At 40.1% G+C, this 20,428-nt stretch overlaps 1 protein-coding gene across 10 annotated transcripts in view; it reads right to left on the bottom strand.

Annotated features, from left to right (window-relative positions):
* Positions 1 to 251: 251 nt before the first annotated feature.
* The window catches only part of sik3 (SIK family kinase 3), a 249,474-nt gene continuing 229,297 nt past the window's right edge, over positions 252 to 20,428 (bottom strand). For all 10 annotated transcript variants that reach the window (XM_069894969.1, XM_069894971.1, XM_069894972.1 and 7 more), the window contains 5 exons: positions 17,127 to 18,019; positions 14,559 to 14,701; positions 11,776 to 11,902; positions 8,294 to 8,495; positions 252 to 1,807 (listed from right to left, as the gene is read on the bottom strand). In XM_069894969.1, coding sequence (XP_069751070.1) covers positions 8,305 to 8,495; positions 11,776 to 11,902; positions 14,559 to 14,701; positions 17,127 to 18,019 — 1,354 coding nt within the window. In that variant the 3' untranslated portion in view covers positions 252 to 1,807; positions 8,294 to 8,304. The remainder of the gene's footprint in view (positions 1,808 to 8,293; positions 8,496 to 11,775; positions 11,903 to 14,558; positions 14,702 to 17,126; positions 18,020 to 20,428) is intronic.

Below are 20,428 nucleotides of genomic sequence, written 5' to 3'. Positions count from 1 at the left end.
TCCAAATTAAAGCACCAACCTCTCACACATCTGCATCAAATGGTTTAATGTTTGGATTTTGACTTTTATCATTAACTAAGAAATGTGCATGCCAAGACCACCACACAATTCAACAGGCCAAGTTCAAGTATTGTATTGTGGACCAATACAATTGTACTAGAAACATAAATGTATTGTGATATACTATGTAAAATGTAGATAAAAACAAAAACACTTCCAGTGGTAACTTAACAAAAGCTAAATAATAACGATTTTAGGTCAAATTACATAGGTTTTATTTGTCATGATCCCACTTTCCAACTAAATTACTAGTTGCAAGTGACCCACACAATGTACTAGATCACTGAACCTTTTGTCCAACATAAACAAGAAAAAAAGTACTTTCAACATTTCCGAAACAGAAATAGCAAAGTATATTAATATACATTCAACATATACTGTGTATTGATTACTACAATACAAAGCAACATTAAAAATGTGTTACAGATGAGAGATGGCACTGCATTTCAGTTCTCGTTTCTAATCTTGGATTGGCAGTTGACCCTCCCATAAATACAGTGTCATGTAAACAAAGAAAAGATGCATACAACAAAAGCTTTCAGTGTTTTCTTGGTACCTTCCGTTAAACAGCTGAATATCAAGTTTTTGACATTTTTTCATCAAATAAATGTAACAAAAATGTATACAAATGATAGAAGTTGGACAGAAATGTAGTTTAGAAGCAGATAAATGGATGATATTTTAATTGTCAATCAGGTCTAAAAATTACCTGTCCCAAGCTACTTTTTTGTTTCTTTTAAAAAAACCATGATTACTGAAATCACAGTTCAACACTGCTCGAGTGGATTAGTTGTAGTCTCTCTATTCGTGCAAATTCCTTTCAAAGTTCTGCTTCTTATACATTTTTAAAGCAGGTAAATCTTTCAATCAAAATTTATTTATTTTCTGATAAATCTTAGAGTTCAGAAAGTAGCCCAAAACCTGGCCTTTTTGGCAGGGTCTAGGCGGTTTTTATATATAAAAAAGACATAGAAACATAATACACACTGTGAAATTTCAAAGGGTTAACATTAACAAGTTTCACCTGGCACAAGGAAACAGGTTACAATTACAATGCCATAAAAAGGGAAAAATACTTTAACAAAAGGTGCAAGTTACAATTCAAATATAACAAAATCATCTATTTTAACAATTTCCTTTTAACACAGTACATTTAATTCATATTTTAACGTAATATAACAGGTTCTACATGGATGGGAAATAAAATCTAACTTGCCTCAAAAGAACTGTCGTACACATCTTTTTGGTAATTGACGCAGATATTAACAAGAGAAAGAAAGCACGGTGATCAACACGGGTAAAGAAACATAAAAACAAAGCATATTGCACCACTGTTAGGCAAAAATTAAAATGGAGGAGTACCAGAGGGACAGCAAGCAGTCTTATTGCTTACAGAGTAAGTTAGGCCTCAGGGTGCATGCTGAACTACTCAGTTACTCTCCCTGGATAAAGTGACATCACAGGGCTTGGTGGGTTTTTGTTTTGGCGGGCTAAGGTCAGGAGAGGGCTTGACACATGAGACTGCCTGGGAGCCATGAGCGTTTGCACTTTCACTTTTGTAATCTTGAAAACTTCAGTCTTCCTCACATGACTGGTACTGACAGGTGTGGCAAGTAGCACAACCACTCAACTGACAGGGGACGAGTCATGATATTGTGCTGGAAAGATATACAATGAAGTTTGGGTGTGACGCTGATAGATACTGTTGGCAAAATGGACCTTTCACCTCAAAGCTGAACACACTTGTCTGCAGGAAAAAAACACACACAATTAGCTTGATGTGATGGAGGAATGAAAAATATTTCAACTTCAGTTAGTGACCTTTGTTACCTCAGTGATGTTTGAAATCAGTAAAGCTATTAATTGGTTCATTTTTTAATTCCAATCTGCATAAAGTTTACAGGACTCTTAAATTTAAACTGCACTGGAAAATAATACTCAGAAAAAGGCTTTGCTGGAACCTGTGCTTAGATGTGGACATCATAGCAAAAATAAGATTGGGTTTGCCTGTAATGGATAATAAACATTCAACAAATCTTTGCATATAAATAATGATAATATCTTTAATTTAATTTTAATTTAGACATATGGCAATGGTAACAGGCCTTTCCAGCCCATGAACCCGTTCCACCCAAATACTCCAATTAACCTAGCACCTCCATATGATTTAAGGATGGGAGGAAACCTGACGGAGCAGTCAGAGGAAACCCATGCAGATACGTGGACAATGTACAATCTCCTGTGTGGTCCAACTACCCAGTCCAATTGCCGTCAGCTCTGTACAGGCTTTAAATGTCCTGTTAAAGGAGGCAACGGTGGATTTACTTAAAATCCTATGACCGCGAGATGGCAGAGCCTATGATCAGCGGCAGCCATGAGGGGTTGCAGACCATCCCCCAGATTAGCCCCCACCCCATCTGAGAAGGAGAAAAAGGGGCCTGGAAGGAAAGGAGGCCTGTCACAGGTCAGTGCAGTGCTGCCGGAGCAGAATTCTTAACATGAGGCACAGCAAGAGAGATGTCAGCATTTTTATCCACAATGCAAAAAGTTGCAGAAACTGTTCCATCTTACCTACACAAACTGCAACTAAACCACGTGATCTCCTGCATCATTACATACAGTGCCCGCCCACTCATCCCCACTCCCCATTTTCCTCCAGTGTTCAACTTCCGAAACTTGTCACTCTCTTGGACCTGCCTCCAGGCCAGTCACCACCATGTAGCCCATTTTCCCCGTCAGATTTGGCATTGAAAACTTAATTACGCTCCCTTACACCTGCACACTGGGCACACTGAGGGGGAGAGGAACCGTGTTTCTTTTGCAAAGTAAAAAGACAGAAATGCTGAGGAACTCAGCAGGTCTCGCAGCGTCCACTGGAGGTAAAAACTCTTAACTATCACTACATCTCTGTAGAGCTGAGGTTTAATTTAAAAAAAAGACTCTCCCTTCTCCTGTGTTATTTTGTATCGAGACTTTTTTTCTAGAACTGATTTTATTTATCCATTTGTAACTCAAACTTTTCAAATTATTCAGGGTTAGCAAGCGGTTTCTATAGGGTAAAGTTTTGTTTGATTTTAATGAAGTTTGTTGCTGGACATTTTGGCACTAACAGTTAGGCTACAATAATTTATTCACTTATTATATTTATTATGAAGCAAGGAGCAGCGCTTTGGGCTGTCGTGCGGGATCCTACACTTGGGACAGCGGCTGTTGCTCTATCATGTCAAGCTGACTGACACAGTACTACAGGCACTGGAAGCTTACCTATGCTTGGTGGTGAGTAAGCATCAGTGGCAGATGGTGGGAGGGAACCTGTTGCCGAGCCCTTTCGGGGTAGCGGAGGTGGGTTGTCCCGGGGCTGTGGAATGGACACTGATACCCTCATGATACCTGATCACCCTCTGCTCCCGGTCCCTCTCTGCCACCCGGTCCCTGGCCCCCTCCACCTGGTTACCCCTTGTCCCGTTGACTCCTCAAGTGCTTTCAAATTGCAGCACGCAGGTAGCCCTCCTGGGACCAGGGTGAACTTACTGGGTTGTGTGAGCAGGATGCGCCTTTCAAATAGCAGCCTAACCTACCTGTTAAATCGTCAACCTGGAAATTTAAGGGGATGCTGCCCCTGCGATGGCGTGGTGAGTGACACAAACACGCAGCCACAGATAGCCCCACAAGGAATCCCCTTCTGTCTAAAGCAAAGTTCTCCTAAGCACCTCCCGCTTCCAGCCATTAGTTGCCCCCACTGTGCGTTTGCAAGTATGGCTCAATGTAGGAGCAATGCCTGTCTTCCTTACCCACAATCCCCCTTGCCGCTGGAACCTCTCTACCAGAGCCATTGTGGTTCCATTGGCGTATGGGATTACGTGTAGGGAAAATGGCTACTGCTCCTGCACTCAGCCATCGCTGAGATCATGGCCTCCCCCCCACCCCCCAAATATGGCAGCACTCACCCCCCACCCGGTTTGTGGCAGTGGCACATGGCTGCTTCCAGCACCCCCCCCCCCCCCATTTGCAGCAACAGCACCCCCCTCCCTGTTTGCGGCAGTGACACATCATAACACACCCTCCTGTTTGCGGCAGCAGCTTATTTCTGCACCCCACCCCCCACCCCCCATTGCGACAGTGACACGTTGAGGCAGCACCAAGACAGCATCTTTAATTGAGCCAGCCAGGGGTTTCCCTGCGAAGCATGCACTGACATCACCAGAATAACCTGGTCGGCCATTACCCCTTCCAAATCGTAGGAGGACGACACCTGGGTAAGTTTTACTGGGTTCCGTGACCACCTCTGAGGTAGGCCTGGGACATGGTTGCGTTTTGATCAGGTTGACCCAGTTGGAACCTTTCAAATAACCAGGTACCTGGGTCATCAACCCAGCAAATTGCCCTGTTAACCCCATTTTATATGGCAATTTGAAAGGGCCCATTGACTCAGTCATCACTGGTAAGCCTCGAGTGCCCATAGTGCCGTGTTAGTCAGCTTGACACGCTAGAGCGACAGATGCTGTCCTGAGTGCAGGGTCCAGCAAAACAGCACAAAGTGCCACTCCTCACTTCATAATTAATATGTGAATAAATTGTGGTAATCAATGCTTAATGTTCATTATATGTAATGAAAATTATAATGAATTGCATGCCATGTCCATCACCAAATGCAAGAGCTGGCACCAAACTGTGGATGCCAAAATGTCCAAATGGATACAAAAGTCATTTTTTTCCCACCAAAATGTCCAGTGCCAAACTGCAGGCACTAAGGTGTCTAATTCTCCAACCTAACACCAACTAGTGTATTCCCAGCATGTACCCAATGGATAAATTTAGAATATGTGAGGGCATCAGGCCCAAAGGCTAATAAATGGAACAATTTCACTTTATTCTATTCAATGAAGGGTGGGGGCCGTGGGGCAGGGGACAAGGTCGGAGGAGGGGCCTTACTAAAGCTCAGCCTAGGGGCCTGGGTGGTAATTAATCTGCCATTGCGGACTAGCGAGGGGCACTGCGGCTGAGGAACACACAGGCGGCTGGTTCAAGACTGGCTGAAGAGGTACCAAGAATTGGAACTTGGGATGTGAGAGGGTGCTGAGGGTGCTGAAGGGATCCAAATTGGGTCAGAGGTTCGGATCTGGAGCATGGGTTGCCGATGATTTGAACTAGACTCTGTGTGGCTATGGAGGCTGTGGAAGCGCAGTAGGCGAATCCATGGACGCTCGTTTACTCGGGTGGGAACTCTCTTTAGCTTCTCCTTCTCTGACTTTAAGAGGTGCTTCACGTAATATCTGCCAATGGTAAATCTGCCTGCCTTACAGCAGAGAAAGGGCAATTCTGTCTTTACTGTTGTATTACCTGTCAATAAATTGAATCTTGAATTTACTATAAATGTCCTACTTTGGTTTATCCTTCCAAATGCAACTCTAAAATGTAGTATCTCACACTTGTCTGCATTAAATTCCATCTGTTATTTTTCAGCCCATTTTTTTAGCTTTGAAAGGCTTCCTCACTTCCACAACACCTCTAATCTTTGTGTCAGCTGCTAACTCAATGATCCAATTTACCACGTTATCATCTGGATCATTGATAGAGATGAGAAGCCTCAAAAGTCCAAGAAGCAATTATTCACCACCACTCTCTGGCTTGCCCCATATAGCCAATGTCAAATCAAGTTTACTACCTCACCATGAATACTGAATGCTTGAACCTTCCTGACTAACCTCCCATGTGGGACCTTGTCAAAGGCCTTACTAAAGTTCATCTAGAAAACATCCACTGCCTTTCCTTCATCAGCTTTCCTGGTTATCTCCTCAAAAAACTCTATCATATTGGTTAAACACAACTTACTATGCACAAAGCCATACTGACTATCCCTAATTATTCGCTGGCTATCCAAATACGTGTATATCCAATCTCTTCGGACACCTTCCAATAATTCATCCACTACTGACATCAACCTCACCTATAATTTCCAGTTATTTTTGGAGCTTTTTTTAAAAACAATGGAACAATATGAGCTATCCTCCAGCAAGCACATGGCCAAGGACATTTTAAGTATTTCTGCTCGAGCCCCTGCAATTTTTACACTAGCCTCCCTCAAAGTCTGAGGGAATATCTTGTCAGGCCCTGGGGATTTATCAACCCTTATGGATGCAGGCACCTCCTCCTCTTTAATCTGCGTAAGTTCCATGAACTCACTGCTTGTTTTCCTAACTGCCCTTGACTATGTGCCAGTTTCCTGAATAAATATTGATGTAAAAAAATGTAAGATTTCCCTATCTCTTTTGGCTCCATACCTAGCCAACCAGACTGATTTTGAAGGGGACAATTTTGCTCTTAATATACCTGTCAAAACCTTGAGGATTTTCCTTCAGATTGTCTGTAAAAGCAATCTCGTGTCTTTTTCTGCCTTTTGATTTCTTTCTTGTTTTTTTCTTGCATTTTTGTACTCTTCAAATACCTCATTTGCTCTGTGTTACCTGCTATACACATCTCTCTTCTTCCCTCGAAAACCAAGGTTTTCTATGCCTGTTAACTTTGCCTTTAATCCTGATAGGAACATACAAACTTTGTCCTCTTAAAATTTTTCCTTTGAAGGTCTTCTACTTACCTCATACATCCTTGCCCAAAAATAACATTGTAATCCACACATTCTAGATTCTTTCTCATTCCTTTAAAATTGGCCTTTCTCCAGTTTAGAATCTCAACCCAAGGCCCAGACCTATGCTTCTCCATAATTAACTTGAAACTAATGGCATTATGATCACTGGTCCCAAAATGTTCCCCTACACATACTTCTGTCACCTGTCCTGTCTCATTCCCTAATCGGAGATCCAGTATTGTACTCTCTCTAGTTGCTACCTCTATACATTGATTTAGAAAACTTTTCTGAACACATTTGACAAACTCCAAGCCAACCACCCATTTTACAATATGAGAGCCCCAGTCAATATGTGGAAGTTAAAATCTCCTGCTTTCACAACCTTATGCTTCCTGCAGCTGGCTGCTATTTCTCTACAGATTTTCTCCTCCAATTCTTGGTGACTTCTGGGCAGTCTATAATACAGCCCCATGAGTGTGGTCATACCTTCCCTGTTTCTCAGTTCCACCCATATAGCCTCAGTAGACAAGCCCTCTGGTCTGTCCTGCCTGATATTTTCTTTGACAACCAATGCCATTCCTCCCCCTTTCATTCCCCCCATCCTATCGCATCTGAAACAACGGAAGCCAGGAACATTGAGTTGCTATTCTGCCCCATCTCCAACTGAAGGTGCTTTCAGGTGGCCAGAATACCAGAACGTAAAGCCGCCTAAAATACCCAAATGTGGCTGTCGGGAGGCCACCTGAAAGTGGAGAACCTGGCCCCGAGGAGCACTTACCTAACCCTTCTCGGGGAGGTATAATCTCCGGCACGGAGCACTCCTCCTAGGCACCTGAAAGCAGCAAGGCAAAGTGGCTAGCAGCTTTCAGGTGCCTAGCAGCAGGCGGGCTGTTGACAGTCAGCTGGCAACCCAATGACAGCTACCCTCCCCACTGTCGACACCTACCCTCCCCGCTACCTGACAGCCCTCCAGCGCAGGACTATGGGGCTGGGGCAGCCGGTGCAGGACTATGGAGCTGGAGTGGTCGGCGTGGGATTTCAGCCCGTGATGTCCTGCGCCAGCCGCTCCAGTCCTCTAGTTCTGCGCCAGCCACAATTTGCTGCTACATAAACAAGCCGTGACTACAGTCACAGTCCACAGGAGCCGTCGATCGTTCGGACATGGCTCTCCTTCAGCCAACACATTCAGGTGACAGAAAGGTGTCTTCTCTGTGGCCACCTGAACATCCCAGCTGCACTCCCCCAGCCACATCTGCTGGCGCATTATCTGCGTCCAAGCACCTGAAAGTGGCTTCATATTACGCCATGATGTCATAATTCCAAGTGTCAATCCATGGTCTAAGAAAATCTTTCTTTCCTACTTGTTGCATTGAAATAGATACACCTGAACAATACTGAACAATTATGACAGACATCAAATCAAAAGGTAGAAAGCCTAATGGTTAATTACCTTTTTCAACACTAAGAGCTTGAAACAATATTGTAACATACATATGAAACATCAAGTGGAAACCAATTTCAAGCATCTTTCTTCATCATTTTAAACAAGGCCTGGCTTGCTCAACATTTCTATTAGTTCAATTTTAAAAAAATACAAAATAGGTGAACCAAACACCACAAAATCTTCAGAGTAGCACTGCAGCTCACCATTTTATCCACTACACTCCTGCTTGCTCCATTCCAAAAGCCAAATCTGGATGTTTGTAGGTACGTAGTTTGTTGTCATATGGTGGATTTAGTTCTTTTAGGATGTCTGTGATGCATTTGGCAGGGTAACAAGAACTGTTTGAATGTGGCGAGCCCTCTCCTGGGTTTAGATTTGCAGAACTTTGGGAACTTCCATCGTGCTCTATGAAAATCAAATAGGAATAAATAGAAAGATTAATTTTTATTTTTTTTAATGAATCTTTACGCATAGATCTTTATTCAGATTATACTGAGGGCAATCTGTAGCACTTGTAAAAACAATAAATTTACCAGTGTTTTGGGATGTACTGTGTTTCCTAATTCTAGGTATTCTTGGTTAAAATTGACTAAGTTAACTTACTTTGTTACATGAAATTTCAGATTTCGAATCAACATTTGTCACCTACATCCTAAAGATTCACCCCCACTCCCCAACTTTCCAGTGAAGTCCACAAGTCACCAACCTCAACAAAGATTCATTCTTAAGTGTAAAGAAGGTCGGCTTATTTTGACTTTTAGTTGCCCTTTTAAGGATAGAAGTGGGATGCATTGTTTGTTCTAAGTCAGCATTTTGCACCTTGTCATGAAGGAATGGACGACTCCAGTGATGAAGAAACGTCTGCAAGACAGGATGCGGCTTGCCCACATGTTTTCTTCTGGTTATATCTCATTTCCTGCACATAAACATTTCCTTGTGGCAGTTCAAACGCGATCCATTAACATTTCATATTTAAGCCCCTTCATCAGATTTTCTGATTTCAGAATCAGAATTTATTGTCATGAACAAGTCATGAAATTCAGTGTTTGCAGCCGCGTCATAAAGCAAACATACATGTTATAAACCATCTTACAACATTGCTATATCAGAAAATAGTACACAAAAAGTAAGGCAGTGTCTTTAGTTCATTGATTATTCAGGAATATGATGGCAGCGGTTAAGAAGCTGTCCTTGTGCTCGTCTTTAGGCTCCTCCACCTTTTCCACGACGGTAGCAGACTGAAGAGGGCATGACCCGGCTGGTGAGGATCTTTGAGGATAAAAGCCATTTTTTTAAAGCACTGTCTCATGTAGATGTCCTCAATGGAGTGAAGTCTGGTGCCTGTGATATTGCAGGCTGAATTAATGACCCTCTGGAGTGATGCAACCGGCCAGAATGTGCTCCATGGTCCCCCTGTAGAGGTTTACGAGAGTCTTCAGTGACATACCAAATCTCCTCAGACACCTTATGAAGTATAGCCGCTGGTAGCCACTGGCGAGCCTTCTTTGTGACTTCATCAATGTGGAGGCTTCAGGACAGATCTTCGGAGATGTTGACACCCAGGAATTTGATGTTCTTGACCCTCTTCTTGATAAGGACTGGGTCGTGTCCCCCTGATTTCCTCCTGAACTCCACAATCATCTCCTTGGTTTTGCTGACGTTGAATGCTAGGTTGTTTTTGTTGCGCTATTCAACAAGCTAATTTAGCTCCCTCCTGTACACTTCTTCATTGTTGTTTGTGATTCTGCCAACAACTGTGGTGTCATCAGCAAACTTGTAGATAGCACTGGAATTGTGCCTGGCCACATATCATGGGTGTATAATGAGTAGAGCAGTGGGCTAAGCACGCATCCTTGGGGTGCACCTGTGTTGATAATCAGTGAGGAGGAGACGTTGTTTCTAATTCCAATTGCAGAGGGAATGCAGAGGCCAGAGTTATTTCAGATTTATTGTCAGAGTACATACATGGCATCACATACAACTCTGACATTCTTTTTTCCTAGGGTGAGAATACCACTCATTGGTAATACATAACAAAACTGTACACAACATACAGATGTAAACAAATAAATGTAAATAAAATGTGCAATACAGAGGAAAAAAATAAATGAAGTGCAGAAGTAAGAGTCCTTAAATGAGTCCCTGATTAAATTTATTGTTGAGGAGTCTGATGGTAGAGGAGCAGCAGTTGTTCCTGAACCTGCTGGTATGAGCCTTGTGGCACCTACTTCTCTTTCTTGATGGTAGCAGCGAGAATTTGATCATGGTGGGGATCCATGATGATTACTGCTGCTCTCGAACAGCAACATTTCCAGTAGATGTTCTCAATAGTGGGGAGGGTTTTGCCTGTGATGTCCTCCGCTATGTCCATTACCCTTTGCCAGGCTTTACACTCAGGGAAATTGGTGTCCCTAAACCAGTCTGTGATGCAGACAGTCAGCACACTTTGCACCACACATCTGTAGAAATTTGCCATGGTTTCCAATATCATTCCAAACCTCCGCAAACTCCTGAGGAGTTAACGGCAAGAAAGCTCATCTAAGATGTGACCATTCTGGCTCTTGTGCAAGAGCAATCCAGCTCGTCATACTTTTCTTTCCTCTCCATAGACAGTAAATTATTTCCTTTCAAAACGATCCACCTCTCTTTTAAATACCACAAAGAAATCTGTTTGTTAATTGCTGCCTCTACATCAAATTATTTGCCAAGCACTCTCAGTTCTCTTTATTTTTACTGAATTGTTTTAAATTTTAATAGAAGCAATATTTCTTGGTACCAAAGAAATCAAAATATATGGCAGCTGGGCTGGAAAGTGAATTGAAAGGCAGGTTCTGTTGAATAACCAATGTTAAATACTCAAGCTCAAGAGGTTATGTGATCTTCTGTTCAAGATACAACATAATTTACTCCTATTTCTATTTGCATTCTTGTATGTAATGCAGAAAGATAGCCACACCAATGCAGATCTCATAATTGGAACTATAACCTGACATGCTAGGAAACACATTCATCAAAATTTATTTACTTTCAATGAGACATGTATAACCAGTGCTCTTCGTTTTGTCCGAAATTTGAGGAATTTCTCTCCACTCAGTCTACATTTAAACCTTCACATGAAAACACTTTTAAAGGGAAAGAAAAATTATACAGTACTCCCACAACTAACCTTGGAACTAATGTGATTTTAAATTCAGGATATTAGACATTTAAAAACTATCAGTTTTTTTAAAATCCTCACTTTTAAACTAAAATTTTAAACTAGATTATTTTACTTAATTAAATCACAATCATCCAACCTATAACAATAAATTAAATTCAATAAGGGGACAGAATTGACACAAAATCTTTTATGCAGATGCAGGAGAGATTAATGCAAGAATGGTGATTGTCACACTTAAAACTGTTCTCTTGAAATCACTTATGAAAGGTGAATACAAATTTGACACCAAATAATATGCATCTGAACAAAAAACAGGAGTCTCAGTAAAATCAGTGTGTACACAATTACATTTTCCTAATCCATTTTTTGAAGAATATTGCAAGCAATTATTCATGCATATACAGGATTTCAAAGTTAAAAAATGGTTAGTTTACCTTAATGCAGATGTGTATTATTGTGGATTAATGCTTTAAGATATATTTGCATTTACAATATCATTGTTTAGCACATTCTGGAAGTTCTCACCTTCACTCTCTCTGTTCTGTAGTTGTTGACTCCCCGTGAGTGATGACTGGCTAAGAACATCTGACATTCGAGCAGAGCTAAGCACCCTTCCAGCTAATAAACTCATACCTGAAGGTTCTGCCTGGTCCTTTAAGATGAATGAAAAGCAAAATTAAATCTGACAGTAAACGTTCAATGGGATTTTAAAATTAAGAATTTTATTTTATAAAATAGCACAAACAGGACATTCCTTTCTCATTTTTTTTTAATGTAAGTTGAGAATGCTGGTGTTATCACATTTATGGCCTGGCCTGGAAATCTTTATTACAAATGAAAATAGCATCTTCTCCAGCACAATTCTTTTAACCACTCCTATTTAAGCAATTTCCCAAGGGAGCATACGCACGGAGATAGGTTTAAGATGAGACCACAAGGTTTAGAGGGGATCTGAAAAATAATTTGTTTCTCATTCAAACCATGGTTGAATCGGAATTCACTGTCAGAGAAAATGGTAGACATATCATTAAAGAAAAATGCAAATAAATGGGACTTGAATCTAAGTATGCTCATTATGGGCTGAAGGGCCTGTTTCTGTGTTGTTTTATTCTCTGATTTATTTTGCACTGTTGATTTTTTTTCTTTCCTATTTAATCCTTCATGCTACATTTTGGTCCCATTAACAAACTGAGTGATGTATCTTCTTAGTGTTTTGAGCATTTATACACATATGTATTCAGACACATATCCATCATCAAAATCAGAGTCAGGTTTATTATCGCGAACACATGTCATGAATGTTGTTGTTTCACGGCAGCAGTATTATGGCAAAAATTGCTATAAATTACATTTCCATTAATAGACTGTTCAAAAAATAATTTGTGCAAAAGTAGAGGAAAAAGTGAGGTAGTGTCTATGTTCAATGTCCATTCAGAAATCTGATGGCAGACGGCTTTGTTTTTCCTCAAAGCAAATCCACTAGACAGAAGGAATAAAACTGAAGGTGTGACGGATGTGGTATGCCTTTAAATAAAAATGAAGTGTTGGAATTATTCAGTAGGCTGGACAGATTGATTCATGAAGAGAGAAAACTAAGCTTGTATCAAAACTCACCATTCTGCCAGGAAGGAAAGGTTGGTTATCTGACATTGCTAAATTGAATATCGAGTTCTACAGCCAGCTGAATCCCCAAAAAGGAAGATGACATACTACTCCTTGAGAATGTTTGAACCTCACTGAAATTGTATAAGAGATCAACACCCAAGAGAACAAAGTTGGAAAGGGGGATGGAGAAAGGGGGAAGAAAAGATTCATATGGATATTTCTGAAATTGAGTTTGAGTTATGAGAGGCTAGATCAACTAGAACTTTTTTCTCCTCAAATTAAGGGGGGGTGGGGTGACTTATAGAGATATGAATGGCATAGATAAGGTAAATGGAAATCTTCTTTAGGTATAGGATAAAATGGATATAATTACAACATTCAAAAGACACTAAGACAAGAACACGATTAGGAAAGGTTTGGAAGGATATTGGCCAAATGTAAGCAGGTGCCACTAGCCTGGACAACTTGGGTTGAAGGGTCTATGTCCGATTTGAAAAACTCTACATAAAATGTCAAATCTTTGGAAGGTTTATTGAATTGCATGTTGTACAAAGCAGTCACCCAATTATGTAAAAACCCAATACTGGAGAAACTCGGCAGACCAAACAGCATACTTTATACAGTAAATATAAAGATACATAACCAACATTTTGGGCTTGAGCCCTTCATCAAGGTATGAGTAAAATGTCGGCAGTTAACCAAAGGAAACTCAGCAGGTCAAACAACATTACATCCAATTAACTTACAACCCCCATACATTTTGGGAGGGTGGGAGGAAACCCACACAGGTCGCAGAAAGAATGTACAAACTCCTTACAGGCAGCACCAGATTTGAACCGGTGCTGTAATTACATCATTTTAACCTCTCTGCTAAGCATGCCTGTAGTGAAGGATGCCGAGGAGTGACCCGTTAAAAGTAAATAAAAGTCTTATTTTTGATATACTACCATGAGAAAAAAATTATAAAAAAATCTAAAACAAGACTATCGGCTTAAAACAAGAGGAAGGATGTAAAGAAAAAGGGAAAGCAGTTAATACAGAAATTGCTTGATACATGGAACTTGCTGCCAGAGGACATGATGGAATCAGATATAATCTCAATGTGAAAGAGATATTTAGACCAGCACTTACCAATAAATAAGCAAGGCAAAGAAGGATACAAACCTATGCAGGAAGGTGTGTAAAAGGCATTCGGCCTAGAAGGGCCCATTTTTGTTCTGTGCAACTTTATGCCTCTGCAACTTATAATACGTGATTTTTTTTCACTTTTCAAATTTTGAAGAAGGGTCATTAACAAAAATGCAAATTTAATTTCTCTCTCCACAATTACTGGCTCATCTGTTGTGGATTTATTTTCCCTTATTTTTACAGGATGAAGTCACAGTTGAGAGAAGTCTTTGAAGAACATTTTGTCAACACTTTAAGGGATCACATTTGAAATTAAGTATCTTTATTTTTTTGTTGATTCTAATTCATAATATTAGTTAATTCAATGTTACTAGATTGAATTTTGTTGGTCCAAAAATGAAAAAGCACCACTGTTTCTGGTTAATACTTATTTAACCATCTTAAATAGGTAAAACACAAAATTAATTTTGAAACAAGTAAATTATGTTCAGAAATTGTCTATAACATTATAAATCAAGGGAATAATTGCCATTTAATAGTTAATGATGCAAGAGAAATAAATATTTTGTACATACATAAGCATCGTCACTTGTCTGAATGGTGTGATGCCGTTGGAGGGTTCTAGTTGACTGTCCTGTGTAACCAACTCCATTGTGATCATTTACTTCCATTGGCTGCATAGGGACCCTGCCATCCATTTGATCCCCAGCCATGGACTCTGAAATGAGAAAGCTCTTCAGTGCTAGCACATCATTTTTTATAACTCTGTCAATTGCAATAATTTTTAACTTGTTATGATACCGTTCAGGATTTCACAACATTTTGTCTATTTACCTCCTTGTCTCTATTAATGACCTGTCACATTTTGCATCCCATGGCTTATCAACATATTATTTTCTGGAATTCCTAAAATCAGATTCATTTGTACTTCGAATCACTCAACTACATGAGGACAACAAATGCAATGTTTCAGTTATTTTCAGTTAAGGAATGGTGTCACAAAGTTAAAAAGCAATGCTTGCAAGGTTTGGGGATGATGAGTAGAAATTGTGATGCTGCCAAAGATTGAATTGAGAAGTTTGAATCAATCTCAGGGTTGGAGTGATAGATCAAAGGACTGTGACCTGGCAATCCTAGGACTGGCAAGGGAGGGGAGGGATTTAAAGAGGTAAAACCCTTAAAATTGGGCCATCAAAGGAGAGGGAGATTGTGGACAGATTGAGATTTGGACAATCTTGGGATAAAACAGGCAGATTTGAGATTAGGGAGACTTTAGGGAAGTAGGGTCAATGAGGCTGACTACATGCATCCTACTTCAGCACTGTTCTTGGGAAATCAGGTTATCCCAACAGAGCCCAATGCCAAAACAACTTGGTTTAGTTTCCCCTGTAATGATTAAAAGTAAATATTTAGGAAAAATTACAGCATCCTTTGAGCACCTGATATGAAAATAGCAGCAGAGACAAAAGATGAGACTTCCTGGTGGCATGAATTGACTAGAAAAATGTTACTGATGCAGTTTTGAGGTGTGGAGAGAGATGGAGGCAGAGAATAAGGTGAAGCTAGAAATGATTTCTTCCAAAGCATTTCATGCCCAGTACCCAATTTCACAGGGACAAGTGAGTTACCTGTTTTGAAGATTTTTTGAAATACAAATTTGCCATCATTCCACATTCCCTATCTTGTTTTATCTGGTCTCTGATTCTTTGAGTCCTTGCACTGAACTTTCCCCCACCATATAGTAAAACTGTAAACTTAATATAGTGCCATGTCTTAGCCAGGACACTGCCATTTTTTAAAGTAAAATACAGAACATCATGCACTTAACATGCAATGGACAGTGATTGTAACACTGATGTGATTAGACAGTGGCATCGATCAGAAAAACTAATTTTTAAAACAATGTTCAGTTTTAATTCCTAACAAAACAATTACACAGGATTTTGATTAAACTATATAACTGGAAAAGATACCATAGGTAGGCATAATAGCGATGTGGGTGTTGGGAGTTGTGGCAAAAAATGTTCAGCTTTACTTCCATGCTGTAGAGCTTTCAACCTTACAGCAGTCAAAGGCCTGAAAAGTGTACAGACAAACAACTACTGTCTCTTTAACACTATCCTCCAAAAAATATCAATTCCTTAAAGCACTGACAGTTCAACCTTTAACCCAAGGGTTAAGATAATTGGCATATGCATTCATCAAATAAAATTGATAACAAACGAATGTAGATTTACATTGCATTAGGGTACAAAGCAGAGTCAACATAAGGGAAGTGAGTAAGTACTTGTGGATCTTTTTCTGCTTGGCAAAATATAACGGTGTTCTAAAGGATTGATGCTGGGGGCCTCAACATTTTGCAATTTATATAAATGATTTCAATAAAAGTATTGAAGGTGCTGATGGCACAAATGTAGATAGGAAATTAAGTTATGAAGAGAACCTCAGGATAGTGAATTTGTAAAAATAAAGCTGGTTGGGAATATTAGAAAATATAAAATTGCCTACTTGAGCAGAAAAAAAATAAAATAACATCATTTAAATAGTGAGAAATTTCAAATTTTTTTTGTTAGGATTGAAGTGTTTACCAAGACTTCACAAGCAAACAGACCATCGTCTATCCCTGCAGCTCCACTTTTAGTCCCTCCTCTGAGCTGCAATCCCTTCTGAATTCTTTAACAAATTAACATAAGTAACAACCAGCATTCTGCTGAGCTCCTGGAATCTCAGGTCTGAAATTAACCCCCTCTTTGGACAAGCAGTGATTTCCACCAATTAACTATGACCTTCTGTATGGAACGTTCATTCTATTAGGTCTCAAATGCCAGTAGCATTCAACTTGTCAATCATCATGCAGTGAAATCATGCCTTTTAGTATTGGATTTTGGAATTAACAAATTAAAAATACATCTACATAATGGATAATCATGTCACCATTCATTTATAACTAACATAACTAGTAATACAAGTTGCTTTTAAATGATACATTTGGTGTTATTCTATAACCACAAAATCTTTATCCACAAGCAACCCGTACAGTATCATTTAAGCCGCGATACCAATTAAGTTTTCTTTCTGTAAGAATAAAATGTTATGCATGTGATATGAAAAGCAAGATAAAAATCCCACTTCTTATGGCTTACCTCTGCTTGGCACTTTGCTTCTGGTGAAACCAGGGACTGCCTGATGACTGTAAGGCTGTGAAACACCCATTTTGTGCACATGATTGATATTTGCTAGTAGCGTCTCTGCAGCCCCACACCTAATAGCATTGAGTAGCACTGGATTCTCTTGGCAGCATTTGGTTGACGAATCAGCAGCGTCTGTATTGTCCTGATACCCATCCCTGTTCCCCTCATTAACACAATCCTCTTCCATACTCTCCGAATGCATCAGTGGTGGGTGATGTACAAAAGTGTGACCTTGGGATGATGGCGGGGGTTGTGGAATATGATCTTGGCCTCTGACCTGTAGTAGGCGATGCTGATGATATGTTTCTGAATTCTGATAAGGCATATTCAATGTCTGTCGCTCTGATACAGTCTGCTGCTGCCCACACATGTTGGCAGTCATGTTTCCAGCATCCCCCACCCCTTGGTTCATGTGCCTCAGCAAGTCATATTCTTGCTGTTGTTGTTGCCGCTGGTGACGTTTTAAAAAATGCGGTATTTCGGGAGTTAAGCGCAGGTCCTGTTGGCCTGTCAAAGAGTGCCTGGGTGAAAGCAGTCCCTGAATCATATGGCCATACTGTTGTGAAACTTGCTGGTGTCTTGTGTAGTCAGATGGCGTTGGAGAGAGCAATGCCTGATGTAGTGATGAAGCTGTGAAATCTGGTGGATGCTCGTGCTGCATGACAGCTTTACCAGCTATGCTCTGGTTGTAGTTTGAAAGTGAATCCATCTGTGCAATTTTCATGCCTTGGGAAAACATTGCTGGATTGAAGTTGTTAGTTAAAAATCGGATTTGCTCCTGGAAAAGGTGAGGGTGCAAGTGCGTTTGATCGTAGCTCAAAGGAGAAAACTGGCTAATAGGTCGACTGCAAACAAACAGAAATCAATGTTAATAAAAGACCATTATGAATCAAATAGACAGATTGAAATAAGTCAGTCAAGGTAGGAGGGTTGATCTCCTTTCAGGGCATTATTGAACACTGGGGTTTTATCATAATCTGGACACAGAAATGATCATGTACAGTAAAATTTCCATTATCCAGAATTAAAGCAACTGGCGGCCTCAAGCAACCAGCCAAATAAAAGGGGAAAATAAATAGGTAAAAAATACAAAAGTTTAACTACAGTTATCTCAAGCAACTGGAAAATTCACTTCTCCGGCATCTACCAATCCCCATAGATGCTGGATGCTGGGGGTTTTACTGCATATGGAATTTAACTGCAGAACTTGCCCAGTGCTATTCGAAACCATGACCTGTGTTTTGACTTTGAACATTTTCAGCGTAGGTCCAGTTGGCCTGTCAAAGAGTGCCTTCCATATATATCAGAGATTTGTAAAAGCTCAAAGACAGATCATAGTAACATCTGATTTCACTTAATGATATCAGAACATTTATTGACCCCTACTGACAAGGGGAGATTGGTAAACTGGTGGAAAGAAGCACACTTATTTGGGAATATACAATTTGTTTTTTTCCTGGATTTTGTGCATTTTTAACTTTGACCTTTAATTGGAACATTGCCCTAGAGATCAACCTTCACCAGGCTGGGCATTTACAGTTATATGGTTGGTCAGCCCTGCAAAACAGTTTACTACTATAGGAGAAGAACCTGCAGCTATGTTTGTAACAGTACAATGTTGATGGTGAGGGATTTACAGAGGAGGGTGCAAAAGAAGGATGGGAAACATTCTCAATAAGAGAGGGAGATAGAAATTGATTCCCCCATCAGGACTCAAATCCAAAATTAGATAACCTTGGGACAAAAGGACTGATGGTTACTTTTCTTGACATTATTCCCAAATATCCTCCCTTTTATTGCTGGGAAGCCAAAGATGTTAAATGTGAGATTGCCAAACTCATTGACATTTAAAAGGTCACCTATTTGGGAGCCAATATGCTGCATAGCTCTTCCTTCTTCTGCTATATGAGGAAGTAGGGAGTTTTAAACAATTTATTGGCTTGAGAATTTTAGCAACCTTCCATGGCTCTCACCATCTCTGCAATCTTCTCCAGTCGCAGACCCTCTGTGATATTTGTTTTCCTCCAATTATGGCCTCTTGATATTAATCACTCCAGTATTCATGGTCATGTCTTCAACTGCCAAAGCCTTGAGTAACTGGAACAGCCTGACTCAATTTTACTTTTTCCCCCATTAAGTCTTAAAACCCATCTCCAATATTAAAGTGTTTTTACTGCTGTACTATGAATGCATTGATTCATTGGGCTGCTCGCAAAATGAACATTTTCACTGAACCTCAGTACACATGACAATTACCTGCCCTGAAGTTGCATTTGCAATTTGGTTAAGTTTGGTCACATTCTCATAAAAAATCTTGTAATGTTTTACCTTTTTACGTGAATAAATTACTAGGTAGAACTTTTCTTTTTGAATTTTTTAAGTTTTAAAATCCATTATGTTATAATTTTCAAAAGATGAAGAAATTCACAAGCAATGTAAACTACATGATTATTACTAGATTATTACAGATTTTTTTTACTGTACAGTTTAAAACCCAGAAATATTATGTCATCCATTATTTGTCTTGATTTCTGAATAAATATAATTTGATCTATAAATCTTGATGAGAACATAATGATTGAGACAATTTTTAAAAATCATACGTTGTGTGCTGATTTCCATATGAAGACAATAAACTATATTAAAACACAATGCTGGAGAAACTCGTACAGCAAAACTAAAAGATAAATAACCAACGTTTTGTCCTTGAGCCTTTCATCAAGGTATGAAAAAATGTCGGCTGTTGCCAAAACAAAATGGTGGAGATGGGAGGGGCAGGGAAAGGAGAACAGTCCCAAAGGCAGGAAATGATAGGTGGATAAGGGAGAGAGAGCACACAAGGATGCAGGGGGAGGGGGGATGGCTCTGTGAATGGAAAGGCAAGGGGGTGGAGAGCTGGAGGAAAGAAGGGAAAGAGATGAGATGGAGAACACAGAGTAGGCTAGCAGAAACCAGAGAAATCGATGTTAATACCATCTGGTTGGAGAGTGCCCAGACGTAAAATTAAGTGTTGCTCCTCTTATTTTCTGTTTAATTTTCCATTAGGGCAACTGGATGGTAGTAACATGGCTTCTCTGGTTTCTGCTATCCTACGCTCCATTCTCCCTCCCCTCCCTTTCCCTTCTTTCCTCCATTCTCCATCCCCTTCCTTCTCCATTCACAGAGCTATACCCCATCCCCTTGCTTACTGTTGTGCCATCACTCCCTATCCACCTATCACCTGTTGCCTTTGGGACTGTGCCCCTCCCCCCATT

Source organism: Narcine bancroftii, chromosome 8, assembly GCF_036971445.1.
Source record: "Narcine bancroftii isolate sNarBan1 chromosome 8, sNarBan1.hap1, whole genome shotgun sequence".
Taxonomy (NCBI): domain Eukaryota; kingdom Metazoa; phylum Chordata; class Chondrichthyes; order Torpediniformes; family Narcinidae; genus Narcine; species Narcine bancroftii.
Note: the sequence above shows the minus strand (reverse complement) of the source record. Positions and strands in the feature narration are given on the sequence as shown.